Below are 26,322 nucleotides of genomic sequence, written 5' to 3' on the forward strand. Positions count from 1 at the left end.
TAATATTTAATAGATATTTTTATCCAATTTGGTGCTATTTTCTTTTAACAAACTTTCAATTCTTCTGAAGAAGGTTATAACTAAAGACCACTGTTTGACAATAGTTTGTCTTGTTGCTGACTTACAAGGAAGAATCACAGGGAAGATTGAAATTGATTAGAATAATTGCCTTCAAACAGGTTAAGTCCCACCAGCGTCTCTGTGGATATTAAAGTTCACAGAAAAATGGCATGAAGAAAAATATAAGTATTCTTTGTTTTTTATCAGTTTAACTCTATGACTATTAATAAGAAAAGTCTTATCTTTAATTACTTCCCTCAACTCTGCATATCCATATTCACTCTCTAACAAACCACAGCCACATGTGTCTAAGTGACACTCTGCTTCAGGTGCGGTGTGACCAGGCTGCCTAGGAAGCCACTGGCCTCTTTCACACTCTCTTCTCTCCCTCAACACATAACAGATCCTTGAAAAGCAATGAGTGTAAGCAGGCTTGCCTTGGATAATGTGATATATATTTATGCATATGCCTACATATAAACACACACACAATGTATATGCATAGATACATATATACAATTGAATATTACTCAGCCATGAAAGCCATAGAAAGAAGGAAATCTTGCCATTTGTTCCAACATGGAATTCTCTTGTGGAATTCCATCTGCTGAGCAGGCTGGACATAGTCTCACAATTTTCAGTATGCTTTGAGAGTTAAATGGCTCAAATAGGATAGTCAACCCTACCAGCAAACAGGAGCATCTAATGCGCAGGAGCGATAAAGACCAACACCCCTTATTTAGCTCAACGGAGACTGTCTTGAAGTTCTCCAGCAGTGAGTCCTCCCAGGGTCCTCAGCAGACTCACTTCGTGCTGATCTGACCTAATCTCCTGCACTTTTTCAAGAAGCGGCCAGAATTCACATGCCAGGAGGAGGTCAGCTCAGTGGGCAAAGGGATTGTAAGTTGGGATGCGATTCGTCTTTGACCAGGCCCATAGTCCCACAGACTTGCCTTGATGTGCATATTAAAAATCTAAATGGCAATAAACTCAGTCTCCAACATTCCTTAAACAAACATGCCTGTCATGTACTGTATGTTAAATCTGAAGTCCACACCACAGGCTCAGTTCCTCCTCTGTAAAATGGGAGAAGGAATACCTACCTATTCTAAGTCAAACAAACAAACAAACAAACAGCCTAGATGGATGAATGGCCACTGTCCATCTCCTCTCAGAGCTTGAGATGGATGAACCTAGAGGGCATTATACTAACCAAAATAAGCCAGACACAAAAAGATAAATAGTGGATGAAAGTGAAAGTGCAATACTGCTGATTCCTGTCTCTTACACTCCACACTGAACTTAAAGTCCTCTTGCTCTTTGTAGCAGGTTTCCATGTGTTCTGAGCCATTTAGACTTTCATATACTTTTTCTTATGCTGTCCTATGTTCTCGTTCATTTCACAACCTTCAGAAAGGATTGGTTGGAACTGTATTTCCTAAATACGGTATATAATCAATGAAAGAAATTTCTAAACATGGTGTGACCTGAAAGAACGTTTCCCCTTGAAGTTCGGACATTGTGGATGTCCCAATCCCGTTTCATATGAGCTGCCACAATTTGGTCAGATGATTCACTGAGTGGGTTATTAAAGCAACTGCCCTGTTCAGTCATTGATTTTCACTTGGCCAAAGCCAAAGCATATGTCTCTGCCTTATCATAATTGGTCACTTTGTGGTTCTTGAAGCTAGCTACTGACCTTCTTGAAGATTCCTTTTCCCCTTAATTTCTGGTCCATCAATTTTCCTACCTCACTGCTCACTCCTTGTCCATCATCTTTGAGGACACTTCTTCTTCACTCACCCTTAAACCTCTGTACTCCCTGGTTCATACTGATCTCCCTTCTTCTCTGTCCATCCCCCTATCCTGAGTATTTATGCATCACTGTCTGCAGGGAGCCTTCTCTGCTGCCATCATCCTACTTTCTGATGAGACATCCCCTTCTGAGCAAGCGAGCTTTCTGGGAACACAGTTATACAGCTCTTCTCCTGTGGCACAGTCATCAGTTTATTTATGTGACTCTTCGTGTTAGTCAGCTGGGGCCGCCATAACAAAGTTCCACAGACTGAGGGGGCCTTCAACCACAGAAATGTACTGTCTCACAGATCTGGAGGCTGGAATTCTGAGATCACGGTGTCAGGAAGATTGCTTTCTTCCCAGGGTGCGAGGGGACAGTCTGTTCCAGGCCTCTCTCCTTGACTTGTAGATGGCCATGCATTCCCTGCAGTCTTCACATGGTCTTCTCTCTGTGCGTTCTGTGTCCTAGTCTCCTCTTCTTATATGGACTCCTGTCCTACTGGATTAGGGCCCACCCTAATGACCTCATTTTGCTTTAATTACCTCTTTAAAGATTCTATCTCCAGCTGCAGTCACATTCTGAGATACTTGTGCTTAGAACTTCAACATATGAATCTGGGGGCCACATTTCAGCCCATAACACCCCTCAGTTAGGTTGACGGTAAACTGCATGAAGTCAGAGGCAAAGGCTTATTCAACTTTGTATTCCTGGTGTGTTTTAGCACAGCATTTGGGACATAGAAGTTACTCAATACATTTGAAAAATTAATGAAGTAATATTCTCATCAATGTGAAATGGAAAATATTTGGAAACTTTTTAACATGATACATAAACAGATGTACTTACATGTATACCTACCTATATATTACATACATACAAATATATTCCAGTATATATCTTATATCATATGTATGATATAATAGTATGCAATTGTGTGTATATATGTGCATATATATATATGAATAATGTCAGCGAGCAATCGTCTTTCTCTACTTTCCAATCACGTCACGGCTAGGGATAGAAGTGGGTATCAGTACAAAATTGAAAGCTATTAAGATGGGGAAAGTGGGAAAAGATGCTTGGGGGGCCACCCACAGGGTCTAGTTCATAGTGGTGTGTGCAATTATTCACACAGAGGAGGCCCAGAGGCTCAGGTGAATTGGATAAATGCCTGAAGTCACCAAGCTGGGACAGGGCATGACAGTCAGGTCAGGCTCACTCCAAAGTCTGTCTTTGTAATGACTATAGGGTCACAGAGATCTGCACATGAGGGAGGAAGAGTGGGTGGGCTTCCATTAGACAGCCCTAGCTGCTCCTTGGCCTCAATGCAGAGCCATGTGTGTGGGGAGCTTGCTTTCTCTGATGGCATGCGTGACGTAAGGAAAACGACCACAGATCCTACCAGCTGGAGAAATAGCAGCCACAGGCAGGAACCCAAGGGTGCATGGACTTGTGTGAGGTGTGAGTGGGTTTGCAGCAGTTGGACTGTGATGGAGAGGCATGGCTAAGGTTCAGAGGCATCAGGATCTCTGATGATCCCAGGTGTCAAAAGCTGCTGATCTTTTCACCTTGCACCCCCTGAGATAGCACCATGGACCGCCCAGTTACTACCATGGTAATTGTAGCAGGTAGTGGTAGTGTCTTACCAGCTGGTTGCATAAGGTATGTGTCATTATATGAAGCAACATAAGAAATTTGATAAAAAAAAAAGACTCATTTCAGACTCTTGAAATGGGCTAGGATGAGACTAAGCTTTGCCAAAGATAAAGAGGGGAAATATTTTTTACAATGTCTTAAAAATATATATATTGCCAAAAATATATCAAAGAGAAAGTGGTCAGTGATCCAGAAATCCAGTGTCATTTCACATTTTTTTTTTATTGTCAGTCTTAGAGTGTTCACTGTGTGTATTTATTGTAGAAATCTATCTGTATATATTCTTTGTTTTAATAATCAAAAAGTGGTATTGATACTCATCCATGTCTAGCGCCAACTGTGGGTTGTTTTGAAAGTCCAGGTGATACAGGAGGCAGAGGACGTTTGTTCCCTGTTGGCAAACCTCAGACGCCTGTCATCGCAGATAGTCATTCAACAACATACGGGGATATTGGATGGAGCAGAGGATTAGAAACACATGCTGGAGTTTTCCTTTTCCAAGTCACTGACTTAGATCGAGACTAGTTTTCTGCAACTGAGAGTTTTAATACCAGATATGACCTTGTGTCACATGTGAAGCAGGTCCTTTCCACATGGAAAGGGCACATGCCAGCGATTTCTGGGTGGGGTGTGACAGCTCTCCAGTCAAGGAGAGGAAAAAGTGCACCCCTGGCGAAGCCACTTTCCATGTTGGCCTCGTTCCTCTGTCGCTCCGCTGGATGAGAGGCCCAAAGGACCTTCCGCTGAGAAATGCTGTCAGAGCCAGCTGTCTCTTGACTGTCTTATCCTATTACTCTTCTGTCTGAGCCGTTTCCCGGGCTTCATTCCGAGCAATTCCCTGACATTTAGTCCTTAAGCTTTAGAGCACGAGATTTGTCACATTCTCTCTCAAATGATTCTCTCTGCGTGAACTTTGGGTTAATTCCTAATGCCTGATTTGCTGAAGTCCTAGACATGTTCATGACCTGCTCTCAGATCCCTCTTGTCTGGATTGGTGTAGCCGCCCCTGACACAGGAAGGGTTAATAATCACTGGAAAAGGCTTGCCAACAAACTGTGACCCGGAGGTGAGAAGGCCGGTTAGCCAATGACTGGTAAGACCTCCGGGGGGTGGGGGGGCAACCTAAGCCAGGCGGCAGCCGCCCCGGGGCACAGATGGAGAAACGAGATGGATATCGGTAGCAGGAGGGACCGTTGCCTAAAAGACCTTGCCTGCTCCGAGACAAAAATATAGGAGCACAGCAATAACATGATAATATCAAAACAGAGGCCACGGGAGGGCTCCTTGAGAAATCACTAAGAATTCTTGGCATTCGCTAATTGCTTCATCCAGAACACCTGTGTATGTTTAACAGATGTAAGCTATGTATATATTGAAACGCTGGTTATAATAAACTCAGAGTGGCCATCAGCCCTCTCCGCATCTATCCTGATGTGTACATTGGATTGCGACACCGACAATTGGGATCTTTTGCCCCATGTCTAATAGGTTCTATCTTTGTCCCCCTGCTCCTTCCTTGACACCGACGACATTCTCACTGACTTGAGGCCGTATCACCACTTTCAGCTCCCTGGATACCAGATCTGACCCACTCAGCATTCACACCTGGCAGATTGTAACCTCATGGGAACAGTTGTGCATGTAATGATGGGAATGGTGTTCTCTTCATGATCTTAACTTTTGATAGTCTTAGAGTGCGCTGCTGTTTTGGCAGTTTACATCATGAGCAGAAATGCAAGCATATAGCCCATTTATTATGGATTTATTGAGACTGGTGTATGCAAACTACTGCAAAGGTAAGGGAAATTAATAAGGTGCCTGCTGTATCCTGAATGGGCTCACAGTTCCATTGGGGAAGGATAAGTCCAAGGTGTTGGAGAGGACACAACCAGGGAGGAACAATCTCATCTTCATGGTCAGGTCAGGCTTCCCTGAGAATGTGACACATCACCTGGTGTCTAAAGGATGGCCAGGAATCACTAGGCAAGGGAAGAGGAAGTGGGTGATGGGGAAGATGGGTGAGCTGGACCCCAAGCCAGAGAGCAAGCCTGTGTAAAGACCCTGAGCAAGGAAGGAGCATGAGGCTTTCAGTGGGGGCTGAAGGAAGCCAAGCACATCTGAGTGAAGAAAGCAAGGCGAGGGTGTTAGATGAGCATGCCACAGCCGGGGGAAGATGCAGGACTCCAGAGAATAGAAATTATTTCTGCAAAAAACACAGACTGTCTGAGGGTACAGGTGACAGCTGAAGTCGTAAGAGTGGCTGAAATTACACAAGGGACGGATGTAGCTACTGGTGCCTACTAACGATAGAACTTTCCTAAGTGCCTCAAGGAAAGAAAGAGCCAGAGAGAGGAAAGTTCATATCCAGCAGAGAGAGGGCCTAGAGAGAGCTAATCATGAATGCTGTGACAAGTGAAAGAAAAGTCTCCTAGAAAGTATCAATTTTGATGAAAGCCAGAACTTTCTAACAGACAAGTCTTCTGTGGTATGCTTTTAAGTAGTCTATGGGTGTTTTTTTAGCTTTTCTGTTGTTTTTCCCAGAGGGTATATATATATATATATATATATATATATATATATATAATATATATATATGTATATAGGACTTTAGGATTAAATTTCTAGAAATATTTGTATATAAATGTGTAGCTATTGTATGTCTATCTGTACATATATGTAGATCTGTGTATATGTACACATATGCACACTTATATGGCTCTTCTTTTCATGTTCTCCCAAGGTGAGAACTACCTTTTATTTCCATTGTTACTTTGTTCAATGTCCAAAATAAGATTTGGAATGGCAGTATAAACTCAATAAATGTTCATTAGACAGTTGATGTCATTATTAATGAGAATAACACTCAGTTAGAAATATGACATTTCAGGAGCCGTTTGTTTGATCAGATTATTCTATTTAATTTTGACAAAACAGAGATAAATGAAACACCACTCTGTTAATCATGTTGATTACATGTCCACAGGAGCAGAGGAAAAACTAACACAACTTCTAGACGGCTTTCTTGCCCAGTTGACAAGCAGTCGGTCTCTTCGAAGTAATAGGTTTAGTAAATTCTTTAGTCTCCTTGGGGGGGCCAAGTAATTTACAGTCAGCGTGGATGGTATTAATGCTTTCCGGCTTCTTAGTCATCATCGTTAAAGAGGTTTAACTACCAAGAGACCCCCCACAATTTATATGATGATTTTCTAAAGACATAAGTAATCTGGCTTAACGTCAGAGAAGTACTCAAACGGAGCTCTCTTAAAAGACTTTAGCATTTCCAAGTGCATTTTAGAAAATTATCTTGACAAGTTGACTCTCTATTTTCAAGTTACATAAGTAAAATGAATGAGTCAGAGACACGGGGCTATAATGTTTGAGGAGAACAATGTGCTCAGCCCCCTTATATTACATATGAGAAAAGGGAGGCTGAGGGAGTTTAGGTGAAAAAAGAAGTTATAATGTGTTATAAATAGAATCCTAAAATTTATGTTAAAACTATTTGGAGACAGTGGAACAGACTGGCCTATTCTGTTTCGGCTCAAAGAAAGCCATCCTAACTTTAAGTATCCCATGAGTGCTACAGTTATTTTCACTGTTGGCAGAGGCAAAACCTTGTTGAATCCTTGGAAAGAAATGAATTTGCCAATGGATTAAATTGCTTATTTGGCGTTCTTGACAAAGGAAAAAAAAGGGAGAACTACCAATTCCTTTAGCCACCTCTACAGGGCCTGCTCAGCATTCTCCCTGTCCAGCTTTATGAGTTTGAGATGCTCCGGAAAGGAAATGAGGCTAACATCCCCTCAGAAAGACCCTCTCTCTGCCAGTGACATTGAGGGGTTCCTTTTTCTCACCATCATCCTTTATTTTTTAAAGACAGAGATCTTTGTTTCACTTGATTTCATCAGGTAATTGTCCTTCATTTCTATATGTTTAGGATAAAAAATGGTGAGTATATTGTAAGCTAACAGACAAAGACATTTGTTGACACCTGCCATTATTTCTTCTTTTCTCTTTAAAATGTTTCTACTTTGTATCTTATGCGCACTCTTCATACCTATTCCCCACAATTGCTCCATAATTTACCTCTCACTTCCAAAACTACTTATTTATTAGAAAACAAAATCCTGCAAACTTAAAAGAACTATAGCTAAGAAGTGTAGAGGGCTCCTAGGAGACGTCACTCCCACAATGATAGTTCAGTCATTGATAATTATAGGCAGGGCTTAAACTGAACTGCTTCTCTAAGATTATTCATAGGACCAGAGTGATGACATGTTCTTCCACGTGTCCTCTCTCTCAGGACTGTTTTAGAATAGAAGGTAGGGTCAACAAATTAAAAGGTTGTATTCGTTTTCCATTGCTGCCGTAACAAATTAACCCAAACCTGATGGCTTAAACCAACACGTATTTATTATCGTATGGCTCTAATGGTTATAAATCTCACACAGATTTTGCTGGAGTAGAATCAACGTGCCAGCAGGGCTATCTTCCCTTCTGGAGGCTTAGAGATGAATGCTTTTCTTTGTCTCTTCCAGCTTCTAGAGGCCACCCGCATTCCTTGGCTTGTGCGTGGCCCCTTACTGCATGTTCAAGGTCAGCAAACCACGGGTGGAGTTCTCACATGAATCACTCTGACCCTATTTCACAGTGACATCTCCCTCTGACTCTCTCTTCTGCCTCCCTTTTCTACTTTTAGCATCTTTTTGATTACATTGGGCCACCCTGTAATGCAGGAGTATCTCCCCATCTCAAGGTCTGTAACTTCATCACATCTTCAAAGTCCCCTTTAGCCATATAAGCTGACACAGTCACAGGTTCTGGGGGATTAGGATGCAGACACATTTGGGAGCCTTTAGTCTGCTTACCACAAAGATATTCAGTTGAGTTCTTTCCCTGTAAATCATATCTGAATCATCCAAGTTCTTAGTAAATCTACAATACAATCCATTGACTTGCATATTAGTCAGCTTTCTTTAAATTAGTTTGTAATGACGGAATAATTGACTTTATAACATAATCTTTTCATTATATGACAGTTCTAAGCTTAGCCCCAGGCCTGCGGAAGGTGACAGGAAAACTCAAAATTCTAAGCATAGTCTTTATATAGAACAACCGCCTCCTCCTGGTACTCCCCAAAAAAGAGGATGTGGATATTTGTTTAATTCACACAGCCAGGTCAAGAAGTCCATGCACATTGGTCCACTCTGGAGTGTGACTCATTTGCATGGCTTGACTCTAACCCTGGAAAATGAATTATATAATTATAACTAAGGCCTCACCTTTGACTCCTTATAAAAGGAATCTGTACAAGAGTTACATACTTTTTGAAACTTTAGTTACACTAGTTTTATATACATCATCTAATTATCTTCCTGCTCAGTACTTTTACAAATTGTCCCATATATACTAAAGCAGAGGTCAGCGAACTAGGGCCTACAGGCCACATTTGGCCCAGCAGCTAAGAATGGCTTTTACGTTGTTAAGTGGTTGGAAAAAAATCAAAAAGAAAATAATATTTTGTTACAGAGAAAAGTGATATGACATACAAACTTCAGTGTCTATAAGTAAAGTGTGATTGGAACACACCACCCCCATTCTGTGAATGTATTTGTAATGCAAGGGCAGACTTGAACAGTTGCAACAGAGAGCGTGTGACTCATAAACCCTAAAATATTTCTGTCTAGCCCTTTACAGATGAAGCTCATTGACTAAAGAAAAGCTATCATTTTTGTGGGTAGGTATTATTTATGCATATTGATAATGTTGATATGCAACTAAAAAGCAATTCCACCTAGATTTTGAGATTACAACCACTCCAAGAGAATCTAATTAAGAAAAAAACATATTTTTAAAGCAATAATAAAATAAACATAGATTTCAGTTATAAAAATTTCAGTGAGTAAAGTGTAGGTAAGCTGGATAGACCATAGGTTTCCAAATAAAGAATTTGCTTCTCTCTTGGCCACTGTCTGTATTAGTCAAAGAGGAATGTGACCTCTTGCAAATGGAATTTGTAATAATCTCACCAGGAAAAAAATCGAGGGGAGGGGAACCTTCAAACAAAATATTGGGATGATGAAATGTTCCTTGGAACCAGCCATATCCGACTTCACCAGTCAGTACGACATAAATCCAAGCAAATAGGCAGATCTGAGTGGTGTATTTCCTCTTACAGAAGATTATTTCAAACAGTGACATAAACACTGTTGCAATTGGTTACAGTCAAGGTTTGGCTTTTAACTCTAAACGGATACTGCACATTTTTAAACCTGAGAGTTGAAATTGAATACCCTGACATCGGAAAGCTTGACGACATATTTCATTTGATGCTGCTTTTCCTCCAGGTAATAGAGTAAGTAGGGAAACGCTCTACACAGGAACCCGTACCTGGCAAATCCCATGCATAGGATAAGGTTTCTAGCTGGATGGAGCAGCTACAGTGCTCACAGGCCAGCCCACAGAAGGCACCACAGGCTTCAGCTACAAGCCAATGGTTAGGCCGTTATAGATCATCTACACTAACAAGCATCATTTTGCAAATAGACTTGTCAGCTGACATGCAAAATAATTATACACTGCCTAGCCACATGTGAATAACATTAATGTGCGGGAGGAAGATTACACATGCATCTGTATGATCACATTCAACCTCTCAATGTCAGTGTTTTGAAGTCGAGTTTACCGACTGGAAAACTGAGATTCAGAAAAGATAACTCAACTATCCAGTGCCTCAGCCAGCACAAGTGGAGCCGACGCGTGGTCGGATGTCTGAGGCATCCCAGTTCAGTGATACTCATTCCAGTGGCCCAAATTGAGTGCATTGCTGTACCCATAAAGGGCATTGGAAGGCATTTTCTCCTTAGTAATGATACAAAGCTTTCAATAGCAGCAAGTAGATTGCTCGCTTTTTTTCTGAGAGCTAAACTACACATTGTAAAGCGGACTGGATATTTTAGCTTAACCAGATATTGATCATGTCTTATTTTTGAAAGATTTAATTGTGTTCAATGCACTACTTTACCAAACATGGGTCTATTCCATTTTGCATCTTTTTGACAGTTCTTGTCACCCATCTCATTAAGATTCCTCTTCCTCCCCTCAGTAGGAAAGGCCTGTGTTGTGAGTTCTGGAGATGGGACACTGGAAACACGGCATGGTATCAAGCATGAAATCAGTTTATCTGAGGCTGTTCCAGGTGAAACAGAATTGCTGAGTTTTCAAATAGTGAAAGGCAGAATTTTATCATTGTCTATTTCTTTTTCTTTTATAATTCATTGTGATTGAGATCCTGAGGAAAAGAAATGTGAGATCCAAGAATATCTTCTCACTCACCCATCATTAATAAAGAAGAATCAAAATGTCCAGTATCTGTGAAAGCCTTCAGTCCATCAAAGATAGTAGAGCAATTTCATATATTACCTGAATCATTTTAAGGTGTAAAAGTGGCTAATAAATGACCTCTGTTTTAAGCATCTCAAAATAAAGACTGTTGGGAGTCCATTTTAGAAGCAGGTTTGGTAGAGGACATTCGCTCTGTTGGTTTACAAGGGAGATCTTCTCTTCCTCTTCTCTTCCAGGCTGACGGGCATGAACCTTCCTTCCCCAGTCATCAGCAGCAAGAACTGGTTACGACTCCATTTCACATCTGATAGCAACCATCGACGCAAAGGATTCAATGCTCAGTTTCAAGGTAAGAATGCTCCATCTTACAAGACAAAAAATAGCAGAAGACATTCTGGTCCTTTCCAACCTGGAAATTTTAGGATTCTTTTGCTAAAGATGGAACAGGAGATATAAGCTTGAAAATACCTTCTATCTCTTATAGGAACAGTTAACATTGGAAATTCTATAGATGACAACTAGCAACTTATTAGTAAATCTTTATTACTGTGACAGGATGCAACATATTTTCTTATTTTTCTGTAATTATTTCTAAGTTATAATCAGTAAATACATATTAGCATTAATTTTAATTACTATGCACCTAGTTGGTAAATATCCACACTGATCTGGTTCTATTCTTTAACCATTTACTAAGAATCACTTTAGTCTCAAAATATATTCACACTGCATAAGTCCAATTACCTGATATGGTGATTAACACATAAGTGAGCCTTCAAACAAAAATGTTGGATTGTTCATAGCTGAGTAAAATGGAGTCTCGTCAGTAGTATTTAAAGTTGATTTTGAAACTTTCTCTTGCTATCTAATTTCTAATGTTTATACCTGGACAATATTGGATCATTTCCTGTATGTTTCTAATAATCAATAATTCTTATCCATACCTTGAAAAGGATTCAATCTATGAGGAGGTCCATTGAAAACAATTCCACTTGCATTTGCAAATAAAAATAGCATGACTATGTCGGAAAGTAAGATGCTTTCACAAGCAAATTTCTCCAGCTTCCCTCAAATCACGACCGTGAGAATGTCAGTTCAATTAAGGCAGCATTCCCTGAACACTTGTCACATGCCAGCCAGGACCTGAAAATGAGGAAATTATATACAAGCCCCATTCTCCAGAAACTAGTAGATCACAAATACAGTTTGTAAACAACTTCCTTGAAAGGCAGAACACGAGGAGAAATCATACTGCCCCTGAGGGACATTGTAGTAACTTTCCAACAAATCGTCTGAATGTCTCCCATCTAAAATACGTTTTAAAACCCACAGTGCTTCCATTGTGTCCTTTTGGACAAGACATGGAAAAACCAGAGTAATTTGCAAGGAATTCAGTACAGATGGTGCTGAGGAGGCACATGGTGGTGAGCAGGTTTTATGTGTCACCTGGCCCCTAGGCCACGTGACCCTCAGAGTAGATGCCTGACTTAGAATCCAGAGGCAATTTTGTTTCACCAAAATGTGTGCTATCCATCATCAGGAGTGTTGTCCATCTCACAGTTTCTTCTGATGCTGCCAGGAAGTTCTTGCCTTCATCCCCTTTGATTGCACATACACTGCTCCGAATGAAGTTTTACAGGAGCCGTGCCAGTTTATTTTCACTTATCCTGGGACCCAGGCAAGGCCGAATTTTCCTTTTTCATAACTGCCTTTATCTTTAAGGTCATATAGTCTAACTGTGATTAAAACAGAACAAGTGTGAGAAGGAGATGTTGGTGGGGGTGGGGCCACGTGGGGACATGGTGGGTGGGAGTGAGAAATACTGCATGCAGTCTCCTTGGAAATGATTCTGAGGTTTCTCTGGAGTGACCTGCATCAGTGGCTAGATCTATCACTGATTTAACACAGTCATAAATCAATATTTAGAAAACCAATTGACTGATCATAGAATTAGGCAGGTGGATCTACAGAGTTGTTTCTAAACGGTTGATTGATCTTCGCCAGGGGCTCGGATTAATTGATTGGCAGTGAGCTACAGAATAATGTTTAGGTGTCATCCCTCAAACTGATCAGTGTATTTGGCATCTGTATCAGTGATTGGAAGAAAGGTAAAAAATAGAATATCAAATTTGAAGATACTCCAAATTGATAAATATCAGAAACATACTGCTTGGCAGAAAATTGCAATAGCTTAGACATATTATCCACTTATTTTAAAAGTCTGTATATAATGAAAATCGATGAGTAGAAAAATTTTCACATATACCCAAAGAGATAAAAAGCTGCAAAAATATAAGGAGGGTTAAACTCAGCTTAACGGTAATATATTGAGAAATTCTTCAGACTGACTTTGAAGTTCATCTCCAAGATGAAATGGTGCGAGGGGCTGCCTTTTGTTTTCATCAGGACATAGGCCTTATTTCACAGGAGGCATCATGCCCAAAACACATCTAAGCAGACTGTATGTGGAAGGTTGTGTTCAGTCCTGGATGTCACCTTTTGAGAATGAAACTGACCAAAAGGAGATCATCCAGGATGATGACAGAAACATTCAAAAGAGGACCTGAGGACATTTAGTAAATGCCAGGCAGGAAGGCATTACATTTCTTTTTCTGGATCCAGAGGGCAGATCTGTCATCAATGAGTGGAAGCTACAGATGCTTCCTGCTGATTCTAGAAGAAGCCTGAATGTGCCAGGAGGTAGGAGACTCTGTTATTACTATGTGCAGCCCTCTCGTGGTTTCTCTCCATGAGAAACTGCTTCTCTATCCAAGAGTGGGATGCCTGCATAGAAATTTATAACTTCTAAAAACAAAGAGTACACTTATTTTAACTTGGTGCTTTTCTTGGTCAAATAAACAACTATCACCATAAAATAGTCTTTCTTCTCTTTATGTTTTTAACTTTCTTCTCTACATTCTTTATTCTCTGAGTCTTACACTCTCTTCTTCGACATTTATCTCTTCAATCTTGCAATCAAGTTAGGCCAAAAGTAAGGTTGATTGACAAGTAAAACTGCTCTGTGGTTGCTGCATCTAAAATGCATTCACGGTTACAACAACATTGTGAACAAAAGAAGTGGCAACTGCGATTAAAGCCACTTGATATATTTGCAGCATCTTGTGTGTATACTGGGCTCCCGCAGAATGATAGATTCACGTCAGAGACATTATTCCTTTAAATCAGCTGAAAATAGAGCCCATTCTTTACATGCTGCCTCCATCATTAATTATAATTAAATAAGTGCCTTGTTACTGCAATCCATCATCTAGACATTTTCGATGTCTACAAGGTGAATTTTTTAAGACTTATTAGTCTTGAACCATGAATGTCTCTTCCCTACTAAGTAGCCATATACATGTTGAGCTCCAGTTTTACATATGTTTACCTTGCTATTTATAAAAATACAACTACCACAAAGTGAAATTCCCATTGATTTCTGTCACTGATAAATCATTTTGAGTGTTTGTAATAAAGTTCCAGTTTATATAGAGAACAACCCTTCCCATAAATCAAGGGAAAACCTGACCATGGATTTCAGTCTTGTGTTTACACAAATAATTAGCTTTGTTTTTAGGAATAGTTCTATATAATTTCTGATTTTCCTTTTTATTTAAAATGAAGAACTTTATATAAGAAGAAGACTCTCATGTTGTTAAAAATGCATTTTGGATGAAATCTTCATCTTTTCAAATTTAAATTTGGGTAAAACTTATGCATTCCCCTTTCTCCAATGCTGACATTTCTGCAGTCTGAGATTCAACTGCAAAAGCTTTACTTAAGAGGTAAAAGACCTCCAGATGATAGTAATAGCAATAGTGATTACCTCTACCTGACAGCTAATAGACCTGGATCCTTGTGCCGATGCAGGTGTCTACCTCCCCCTTTAGAAGAGTAACTGCAGAATTATAAGGGCCATAATCGAGAACGTAGAAGGTGCTCAAACAATGTATGTTGAAGAAACGAAGGAAATGGCTGCTCATACTTTTCCCCAGGCTTCTCCCACCATTGATCTGCGGAACTAGTGAGAAACCCTGTAGGTGGCCCCTTTGCTCATTTCTATGGCAGTGGACACCATCTACTCTTCTGCTAAGGGGACTTTTCAGATAGGCAGGGACCAGTAAAATTTTCTTTCAACACAAATAAATTAGCAAAATCTAATCTTATAACTTCTAAGTAATTCTTAAAACCTCTAAACCTCTAAAAGGAAAATCAACTTTTAATAAATATAAATTCGCTCAAATCAGAAACACGTAACCTCTTTCCTAAACATATACTGTAACTTCTCTCAGAGCAAAAGATTCTTGTGAAGTGCCAACTCTGGTACTTTTAATAATTCGAGAAAGATGCCCATCTGTGTGTCCCAAGCTGCTGACTCTGGGCCTCGACTGTTTCATTAAGTACTTATCATTAGCCAATACCCTTTCTGCTTGACACGTTTTTCTGTCTTACTCTGTAAAATAAGAGTAAGAGTGGCTGCCTCACCACATCATTGTGGATAGGTAATAAAATGAAAAGGAAGTGTGGCCAGTGCTTTGTAAGCTGCTCCGAAGTATGAGAGCATTCCTCACGCATGATAATCCTTCCTCATGCTCAGCATCTTCCTAACCCAAATTAACCAAAACACACCCTTTGATATTCCAAATTTTGAGAGGTATAAGAAAACTCTCGAAAATGGGCAGACTATTTTCTTCCACTGTTGGTAGAAATCTGAACGGGTGAAACCTCTTTGGAAAACTGCTTTATTGTAAACCTGAACCTAAACATTTTCTAGAACCCAGCAATTCCACTGAAGGTGAGCACCCAACAGAAATAAGTACATGTGTGCAAGGAAAGACGTCTATAGAGAATGTCTATAGAAGCTTTATTTGCAGTTGTCAAATATTGGAAATAACCTAAGTGTCAATTGACAGTAGAATAAATTAAGAAACTATGTACGTTCCTACAATGGAATACTAAACAAAATTGAGAAAAACATAATGACCTCTACCTACAACAACATGAGGGAATATCATACACATAATATTGAGTCAGAGAGGAGCCAGACACAAAAGCATGCCCACTGTGTGGTCCATTTATATGAAATTCAGGGATCTGCAAAACTAGTTATTTACATGGGTGTTCATTACTAAAAAACAGTACTTTGATCTATGTGTGTATACATTTCCATTTTAAAAGACGTTTTTAGAAAAGTGGTCAGAACAATCCTCTTCCCCAAAAGTGACACGTTCTTTAAAGTTTTCTTACAAACAGGACCAGACAAAAATGCCTAGAGACCCCCCACTCAACGTCATGGTGCTCCTGAATGTCAGCATTGGGAGCAGCTCATCCCACACACAACGACAGGGAGATGGCAGGTGGCGTAGCCCACATCACACAGCCCGTAAACAGCGGAGCCAGGGCCTAAGCATATCTCTGCCCTCTCTCTTCAATGTCATCCTTAGCAACTCAATTTTCTCCACTAACTTGCTCTCCTGCTTCCACTATTTCCAATCCAAACATCTTTCTCTGAGGAGCAGTGATTATTTTTGTAAAATGGAAATCCCAATGAAAAACAGCGACACTTTAAAGCAGCTATAAGTTAGCGATGACTTTATCTATTTTCTCATAGTGCTTTATTCCAAGCAGAAAACTGGCAGGCCACTGGAGGGACAGGTGTGGTAACACTGATGGCAAGGGGTTGGCAGAAATAATGAATTTATAACATGAAGTATTAAACAATAGAATGAATAAATATATTCATGAGAGAATGAATATATATACATATATACACATATGTATGACCAAAGGACAACAGGATGGAGATGAAAAGAAGTTAAAGAGATGTATATACAATTCTAAAGAGGAAGAAAATGAAAAAAAAGGAACAAGGGAAATGGTTCACAGCATAGCTCCAGGCAGGCCTCAGCTAACAGGTATGAAGGCTGCCCTTGCCCATGTCACGTGGCACAGACACACTTAGAACTGAGGAACCCACCACACAGACACGCTGTCCACGGTGTTAATCCTGCCACCTTTCCTTCCATTGTGGGAGCTTTCACTGTGTGGTGTGAGAGGGAATGGGGATAGGAGGTCAAATACCTCAGTCCAAGTCCAGCAAGGAATGGAGAACTGGAGACACATGGCCCTGGAGTTAAGTCCCAGCCCTACTATATGGAAGCCTCAGTTTGCTGCTGTATAATCCAGGAATGGGAACAGTGATCACCTGTGGATGGAAGTGCAGATTAAAGAGATAATACTTGTGAAGCGTCCGGCACAGAGCCCAGAACAGGTTCCCATGCATCTCATCAACTCAGGTCTATAATCTCCATAGCAGAAAAATATCTGTGCTTCCCTGCTCTCTGTCTCACAGAGTCATTGTGAGAAATCCAGAGTGCTTTGCAGGACTTTTTTGCTTTTATTAACTTCCTGGAAATTCTCGGAGTAGTTTTTATTTCTCACTTGCTTCGTCTCTTATGCCCCCTCCACTCCTCTTCATTTACCCTATTTCACTGGTCCAAGTACAATGGACATTCACTGGACGCCAGCTCAAGTCATTTGAATTAAATTCCATTGAGTTCCCTTGTTACATATCTGCAATGTGGATAGCACTGTACCAGGAAGCACGGGGCCAAAAATGACAAGTCATGTTCCTGCCCCTGGAGTCCAGTGAAGAAGACAGGAAGACATGTCAACTGACAATTTTGATACAGTGTGGCTGAAGTTATGCACAAAATCCCATAGAATTACAAAGATGCACCTCAACCGACTTGAAATGGAGCAGAAGCACCCCTGGATAAGGTTTCCTAGAGGAGAGAATGCTTGGTGTGTGTTCCGGTGGCCAGGAAGGAAGGAGGGGAGGTTCTGGGTAAAGAAAGGCATGAGCAGAGCTGGGGCAGCAGGACACACAAAGGTGTGTTCAGGCTGCTGCGAATACAACAGATAGTTCAATATTGTGAGGGAGACAGAGAAAGTGATGAGAAATAAAGCCGGGAAGAGATGGGCTGATCTTGGGAGGATTTTATGCTATCCTTAAAAACTTGACCACAATCATGGGTAAACAGTGAGGATCACCGGAGTGTTTGAGAAGAGAGGAAACAGACAGCAATGCACGGAGTTTTATTGCAAATGCTCCTGGGTTTTCCTCTTTGTTAGCTCACAGATAGCACCTAGGGATGTCCTAGAAGGAAGGGCTGTGTTGTGGAACGTTCTGAGACACTGAACACAGGAACAATAATTGTCCCCAAGCAGTCATAGTTAAAGAAGAGGAAAAAATATTGCTAAGGTATATACATTTGCCCTAAAGAGGTCAAAGGCCCTTCAGTCTTAGACTTAGGCACAATCAAATTTAATGAATTAATATATTTGAAAGAGAATGTGTCCTTCAGAAGTGTGTGCATGTGTGTGTTTCGTGGTGATAGTGGTAGAAACTTGAAGAATGGGGAACCTAATGGCAATCAATGGCAGTATGTCCTCTTCAGAGTCCAGTGAACCGGATGCTGCACAAGAGAGTGATACGAAGTTTGATGGCATGAATTCCCAGGCTCAGTAAGTAAGTAGTGTTCTGATTGTCACCCAGCTTCCTCGTGAGAACACGTCAGGCAGATTGTGTTAAATAGCGCATTCAACCGATACTAGTGGTGTGCCCTCTGGGTGCCAGGAATTCCTCTATTTACAGTAATGGACAACAAAGGAAAGGCCCCTTCTCTCTGGAGTTGACATCCTAGATGAAGGAGAGAGAAATCAATCAGACAAGTCAAGAAGACCCAGCTACAGAGTGGGAAACATTAGCTGGAGTGGTGAAGAAGGGCCCTTCTGAGGGAGTAACACTGGAGCTGACATCTGGATGACTTGTGGAGGTCAGGAAGGAGAACAGAGTAGGCAGAGAAAACAGCAAGTGCCAGTGTCCTGAGGGAGGAACCTTGAAGAACATGAAGAATGCTAACGTGTGGTAGGTGCAAGAGATGCATGAGGGGAGAATACTGTGGGACTTTGTGGGGAGGTTTGAGGGATAGATTTATTTTAAGTCCTGGCAAACCTTGGGAATGTTTCAAGTGAGAGAGTGAAGTCATCTGATTCCTTTTCTGAGCACATCATTTGAGTTGGTCTGTAGAGAATGCCGTGTATAAACTACCATCCCCTCCACTCGATGATTTACGACATTCCTCCTAAACTAATAAATGATCATTGTGGTTCTTACAGCCTCTCTCCAATATTGGTTATTTAGTCCCATCTTGAGATATGGAATATGTTGTGGTGCTGGCACATGGTTCTTCCTGGTCTACAAGGTTGAGGGCTCACCTGAACTGAGGTGATCAGCTGAAGTAATGCTCCCAGGGGTCCCCTGCCTTCAGGGCTGTTGCCCTGGCTCAAGTGACACAGAGCTCTAGTGCTCCCATTTCTCCAAACCACCTTTGACCAAAATGCCTCACCTACCATCCAGTGTAATCTTAGGCTGACTGTGCAATGATGATTTAGACCCATCCTACTTACTTTTGTAAGAGAGAGTCAAGCAGGTATGATTGTTTTGTATGTGTCTACGTATATTAAGAGACCATAAAGGGAAAAATTCATTCTGAACAGCTGTTTGGTATCTACTAAGGATAAGACAAAGAGAATGTACTTAAATTTCAGTAGTAATGATTTTGACTAGACACTGGGAGTAATTTCTTACTAATGTTGAAACAAGAGAACATATTTCTTAAGGAAGGTATGCAATATTATTCAGTAGACGTGTTAAACTAAGAGACAGAATTCTTGCCTAGAGCAGCCTAATGGAGTAAATGAACCTTCGAGTTCATTCCAGACTTTTGATTTGTCAGTGCATTTTCATGTATTAATTTATCTAAAGTTGTCCTTGAAATATTAATACACGATAACTCTTAGCCATTATATAGAAAGCCACTCAAACTAAAACCTTTCTTTCTTTAAGCTTCTAAATGCTGTTCACATTGGAGAATTGGGAGCCACCGGTGTTATTCTGTAAATCACAGCTATTTAAAGTAGATTAGTCTGTGGTAACAGCAGGTGGATGCTAAGTTCTTGTGCTTGAAGAATATAAAAGCTTAGGAGCGTTATTATTCCTTGGTAAATTGTCTTTCTACAATTTTTATTTCTGTGATGTTAAGACAGAATTATTCTGGCTTTCAGTTTATCAACCCCCTAAGCACACTCATTCTTTGTGCTTTTTTCTCTTGTTGACAGTTTTATCAGTCCAATATGCACTGTGTTCAGTGTTTGTTTTCTGATGTGCACACCCACCTCCAGTGGTAACACATGCTTTGGAAGTTTAAAGCATCCAGGTGGACATTGCACGTATCAGGAGCTGTCAGCCAAAGTTCTCAGCATTTACACTGAGAAGGTACTGATCATGCTGTGGAATTTCTTCTCTCCTCCTGCTGCAACTATTAGGTCAAGGAGCCACCGTGGTGATCGCTTACCCAAGTAGTTGCCTGCGCGGAGCTGTAGGGAAATCATCACACAATCAGGGCCGTACGGAAGCGAGGAAGCTTTAAAATGAACAAGCCACATTACTATTCTCTTAGTCATCTGGGTCAGGTTACCCAAATTGAACAGCAAAGCTGTTGCTTCACATAACAAGTAGTCCAGGATGAGGCAGTTGGCCTCATTATTCCACTGGCTGCCTCATTTAACTAGAGCTTCGTGCCTCTTACGAAATGACGATACAGATGCCTCAAAGTAGAAAGGCAACACTCAACATGAATCCAGATGTGCGTTTAAAATGGGTTTGGAAGCAACACGTAGCAGGAGGATGAATGTGGTAACCACTGAAAATTGGAAATGTTAAATCGTGGGCGAGTTTATTTTTGTACGCGTGCAGACTGGTTCCCTCAGATTGCTTCTGCCTATTTCAAGTTTGCATTTAGTTGCTCATTTCGAAGTCCTTTCTTTGCCACAAGTTTCCAACACATGTCTCAGAGGGCTCCTGCCTCTGGTCAAGTGTCTGAGTGGTGGTCTCTAAAGGCTCACAGGATTCCGACCAGCTTCTTTCTACAGTTGACCACCACACTCTTTAGCACTGTAAAGGTTGTGCAGTTCCTTCCCTGGGAGACCTTTTGACCACATCTTATACAATTTACTAACCCAAGAAAAAGAACATATAAAGGATAGAGTTCCAAGAGTTTTCCTTGAAATTTGTCTTGAAACTGATAGGAGCTTAGCTTTCTCCAGACATACATCCAGGGCTGCAATTCAGCTTGTGTGTCCATATGTGTTGTTAAAATATTGAACTGTGAATTGTTTGCATCAGATAATAAATAGCCACAAGCCAGAGAACACCGAATGCTCCCCACACCGCTGCTCTGGGGTGCCCTACACAATGCCTCAATGCTCCCCACTCAATTCCTGAAAGACAGAAGCTCTGCGGCTGCAGCCTGCGTCAAACCCACCCAGACGCAGGGCAGCCAGCAGCTTCTGCTCTAACGGATGGATGCCTGGTCTATTAGCTGCTCACTGTATTTTTAAATGTCACCCTGAATAGATTCATGAGTGCTATATGTAACTAGCATTTATTGAACGTAGCATTAAATTCTCTAGAAATATGCAGTAAAGCAAATATGAATGTCCTTCTTTCTAGAGAAATATATAGCAAGCCTCTAGAATACTTACGTTAGCATATGTTTGTAAGTCACTGACTCTTCATTTCTTAGCCCAGTCGAAACTAACATTTTTTTCAATGTCTTACCAACCATTCATAATGCATATTTTAAGACTATATGGGTCATGTGATATTTTAAAAATATGTAAATCATATGTAGCAGGCGTATTGTGTTGGATATAGGAAAATGATTAATAACTCGCTGTCTCTGCCTTCAGGAGTTTATAATTTAATTAGTAGCTCTCCATATATATTTGAGTCAGAGTCTCGGTGGAAAATTTAATACCAGATTTCAAAAGCATTTTTATGAACTTCATGTTTGCTTGAAATCTTAGGGGTAACAAGTGGATTTCAGGTTAATAATTGTCTATTTGCAGAAAATACAGAGTTAGCACTATCGCTTCTAGTTAATTGTGGGCTAAAGTAGGCTCACTTTACACAAAGGAGAGAGATGCAGACAGGCAAACAGATGGATCCATGGACAGACAAACAGGCAGATGGGAGTTTTGACAGGTGGCTACAGGTAGTGTAGGCAACAGTGTGAACTGGACAAGGAGGTGCTGTGGGCGAGGTGAAGCTGCAGAGAAACGGGAAGAATCCAGCCTGAAAGGGTAATTTGAGACGTTAAAAAAATAAAGTCAAGAGTGCTTGGAAAACATTGAGTCAGATTTGACATTTGTGGAAGATGATGAAAATGTATGTTTGGGCCAGAATGTGACTGACGTTATATAAAGAACCCAAACCTTTGTTATTGGGCAACAAGAGGTTGCGCAAGGATGCCTGGCAGGGTTTGACCTGAGAGAGGACAAGAGGGGAGAGAAGTCAGTGTGTCGTTGCCACAGATGAACTGAACTACCATAGGGCACTTTGTTCTTCCTAAATATGACTATCCATTCAGAGAATAGAGATTTAGTGTGGCGTTCATTCCCCAGTTAGGAGTTTAGGAAATCTTTCTTATTTTTTTATTATTGCTGGAAGTGATCTGTCTGCACATCTTGACTACACTGACTAATTCAAGTTTTAACACGTAGTTAATCTGGAAGTCAAACAACGCATGTAAGGGATGTACAGAAATAAAACTGGCCACTGAAGCCTCTGAAACAAAGGGAAATGAGAGTTTTTTCAGCTCCTTTCTTGGAAGTAAATAGATTTTAAAGATTATATGAAATTTCCCAGGGATCAAGAGAGAAGGACATATACCGTGAAAGGGAAAAGAGTGAACAAATGTGGACTAATTCTTTTAATTCACAAGATGGTCTTCGACCAGCCTTTGATATCCTGATTAAAACCAGAGCTTAAGCCCCTCAGAGGCCTCTCTGCAACTCAGAAAGTTGATGAGAACTACGTTTTCTTCGTTCCGTGTCTTCAAGGTCTAGTACAGTGACAAGAGATTTCCATGTGAGAATAATATAGACAGTGGCCACTCGCAGACCTATTACTACTCTGAAAAAAGGAAATTGTTTGCAGCAGTGCTGAAGAATGCTATATTCAGGATAATTCAAAATCAGTGTTTAAACCTGAAATCTTTCTGTTATTTTTTTTTTAAAGGTATGCTTCTTTGGTGAGGAAGATTGGCCCTGAGCTAACATCTGTTGCCAATCTTCCTCTTTTTTTCTCCCCAAAGCCCCAGTACGTAATTGTATATCCTACTTTTAAACCCTTCTAGTCCCTCTATGTGGGATGCCACCACAGCATGGCTTGATGAGCAGTGTGTAGGTTGTGCCCAGGATGCAAACCGGTGAACCCTGGACTGCCAAAGTGGAGTGAGTGAACTTAACCACTACGCCACTAGGCCGGCCACTGTCCTTTTTTATAGAAGTAGAAGAGATTTGGCACAACCAATTTCAGAACTCCTGATAAAAAGGAAGGGGTCTGTACCACATATGGATGGATCCCCTGCCTAGTATGACCTTAGTGTGAAGATAGCTAGATCAGCTTATGCTTCTCACAAATTGAATCCTTATTGCATAACAGCTGATATTATGATTATTATTTTTATTAGGATGATACATTTATTTTTTAAAACACCTTGTGTAAATGCTTCTTGGAAAACTCCACTTGGATTACTATTTTCTTAATTGACAAAAATTCTCACAACCTGGACATGAAATAAGTGCTCTATTGAAATTACTGAAATCGTTACTTAAGGCTTCTGAAAAAATAATGACTGTGGAGAACTAAAATAACATAAAACTTAAATTCAGTGAAATTAATACCTTTGTTGCATTTTCACTCTGAAAAAAAGGAGAATTTTGTAAGTCGTTCTGTTCTTTTGCAAATTCCTTTGTATTTCATTGACTCATTCAATAACACCCAGAAGAGTCCAAGAGAATTTTAATTACAACTATACTGAGGGTAAAACAGAGTTTTGGCATTAATTTTTCTCTAGCTTTAGAGAAAATGCCATTATAGCTTAAAAACTGCAGCCAGCATTATGCACCTCCTGAGATTCTTCAACTTAACCTTAATTGCCACTAAAGTAAAATATCTGCATTATTTATTGACAGAAATTTGAAAACATTTTAACACCATATCTGTTGATCTCAACTGGTCATGAAATCTATTGCTATTGTCTTGATAAATGTGGATTAATATCAATGCTTAATAATATTTATTTTACTATTCAACGTCCTCTCAATGTTCCTTTTTCAAATCTCTTATATAATTTGCAATTTTCTTTGCCTTGGAAAGTCTATTTTCAAAGTCACTTCTTGTGAAATAAAGTTATAACTCAAATGATTCTTCAGAGATTACTCTTTAGGTTTTATTTCATTAGCTAATTTTAATCTGATTAGTTCTAGGCAGGAAGATTATAGTTCTGCATGTTCATATAATTTTCTTATCAACAGGTATTCAAGGAATGAGGAGATGAAGTCCTTTGTGCATTTGACTAGAGTTTAAATGACAGATATTGAAAATTACGAAAAAGAAAATAAAACACTGAATGTTCATAAAAATCTCACTTTTTCTAGCTATATTAAAGAACTGATATTGTCTTCTATGTTCCTCTGGAAATTGAGTCATGTTTTGTAGATGCTGAACAGAAAGTTGATTTGTAGCAAATTTAAAGTCATGCTTAAAGAAGATTAGCTTTAAAAAATAGCTCTGGGAAAACATATATATAATAAATCCTATTTTAAATAACTTCAATAAAGTATTTGTATGCAATAAACACAGAGCTTTTGTCCCATTTCATTAGCTGAGGCTTACACTTTACTACATTGAATCCACGCTGGGCATGCTTGCACATTTTAATGTCTCCAAAAGGAGGATTGTTGGTTTGGCAGGATTTTGTCTTCATCCTTTCTTAGCGGTGTATAGAGTCATTCTGAATCCTGCTGTCAGTGGTATCTTAGACTTGATGAAGTACTCTTATAGGACTTGTTGATCTGATTTTAGGCACCTCTCTCTTCCCAAATGTTAAGACTCTCTCTATTACGTCTTCTCGTTTCTTGCCTGCCTTTCCATCCCAGGGTCCCTGTGCGCATGCAGAGTTCGAGAATCTTCTCCCACGTTCTGCAAGTCCCTTTCCTGAGGTGAAGAGCAAGCACAATAGGAAGAAAGGGAAGGAAGAAATATTGGGGTCTTGGGGGAGTTAAAATTTGGATTAGTTAAATTTGTAAAAATAATGTAAATAAGATGTAATCTAAAATTAGTATTGCACCAGGTGGTACAATCTTACAACACAGGAGTTTAAACATTAATAGATTTAACTATGAACTGCAAATGTTCAGCAAACATATTCACTTTGAAGGATGCAAAAATGTTAATTGACAGAAAGTTGCACATTTACAGATTGAACCAGCTTATCTAAAGACAATCTGACAACTTGGTCATAAGAAGTTTAAGACAATAAGGAGATGAGCATGTCTAGAGAGAAAATGATGAGGAAAGGAGTATTATATTCCTTATGGGCCTAGAATGCATCTGATACTTTAACTGCAAATATTTTTGTAAAACTTAAAATTGAAAAGAATTGGTCAGCAAGATGGCTGGGTAGGAGATCCCAGCCTCCAACCTCCCATGAAAAACAACTGTTAGACAGCTACCTATGAACAAAAATAGCTCTGGGAGAGCACAGGAGTCCACTTAAGAAGGTGAAGCAGCACAGTGGAGCAAAACAACCGGGAATAACCTCACAAAAAGGGTAGGAAGAACAGTTTCTTTCTGCCTGCATCATCTTATCCCCCCCGACCCCCCGCCAGCTGGCACTGCCCCGTGTGAAGAGGGGACTCCCCGACAAGGTTCCTCTCCCATGGAAAAGGAGAGCAGGGTGAGTGACCAGCTTCTCCATCCTTTAGGGGCCCTGCAGAAAGGACCTGCTTTGGTTTCACCCCACCCAGCAGCTTTCACCAGTGAGGAAACCAACAGCCAGCAGTTCCACAGTGACCCTCCCCGCTGCAGGTTTGTCTCCAAGGTCCCGGCAGGTTTTTGAAGACTCCAGCTGTTTGAGTTCCAATGCCCTGCCCCAGCTGCCAGCTCTCCATGAGCATCCCAACCTTGGTGCCCAGCACAGATACTACAAACATGCCTGCAGCTAGCCCTGGCCACTGTTGCTGGCCCCAACCCTCACCAGCATGTGCACCCACAGTCAGGCCCTGCCAGCATGCATGTGATTGCAGGCAGCCCCTGGAATCAAGTGCATGAACATCACTTGCCCAGCCACCACCAACCCCTGCGCCAGTCCTTCTCCACTGGACCCAGAGGTGCTGCTGAGGAGCCCAACAGCTCTCACAGCCACCACGGATGTCCTGAAACTCTTGGCACCAGGAACCTCACAGTTGGCAACATCACGAGATCACACTATTTGAGCTGATGGCTCAGGTGCCCCAACCCCACACATCTGGAGCTGCAGCATGCTCCCAGA

At 40.6% G+C, this 26,322-nt stretch overlaps 1 protein-coding gene across 2 annotated transcripts in view; it reads left to right on the plus strand.

Moving 5' to 3' along the window:
• Positions 1-26,322, plus strand: part of CSMD1 (CUB and Sushi multiple domains 1) — a 1,831,060-nt gene that overhangs the window by 1,121,198 nt on the left and 683,540 nt on the right. For both annotated transcript variants that reach the window (XM_070598372.1, XM_070598373.1), the window contains exon 6: positions 11,095-11,207. In XM_070598372.1, the coding sequence (XP_070454473.1) occupies positions 11,095-11,207 (113 nt within the window). The remainder of the gene's footprint in view (positions 1-11,094; positions 11,208-26,322) is intronic.

The sequence above is a fragment of the Equus przewalskii genome, chromosome 28 (assembly GCF_037783145.1).
Source record: "Equus przewalskii isolate Varuska chromosome 28, EquPr2, whole genome shotgun sequence".
NCBI classification, from domain to species: Eukaryota; Metazoa; Chordata; class Mammalia; order Perissodactyla; family Equidae; genus Equus; species Equus przewalskii.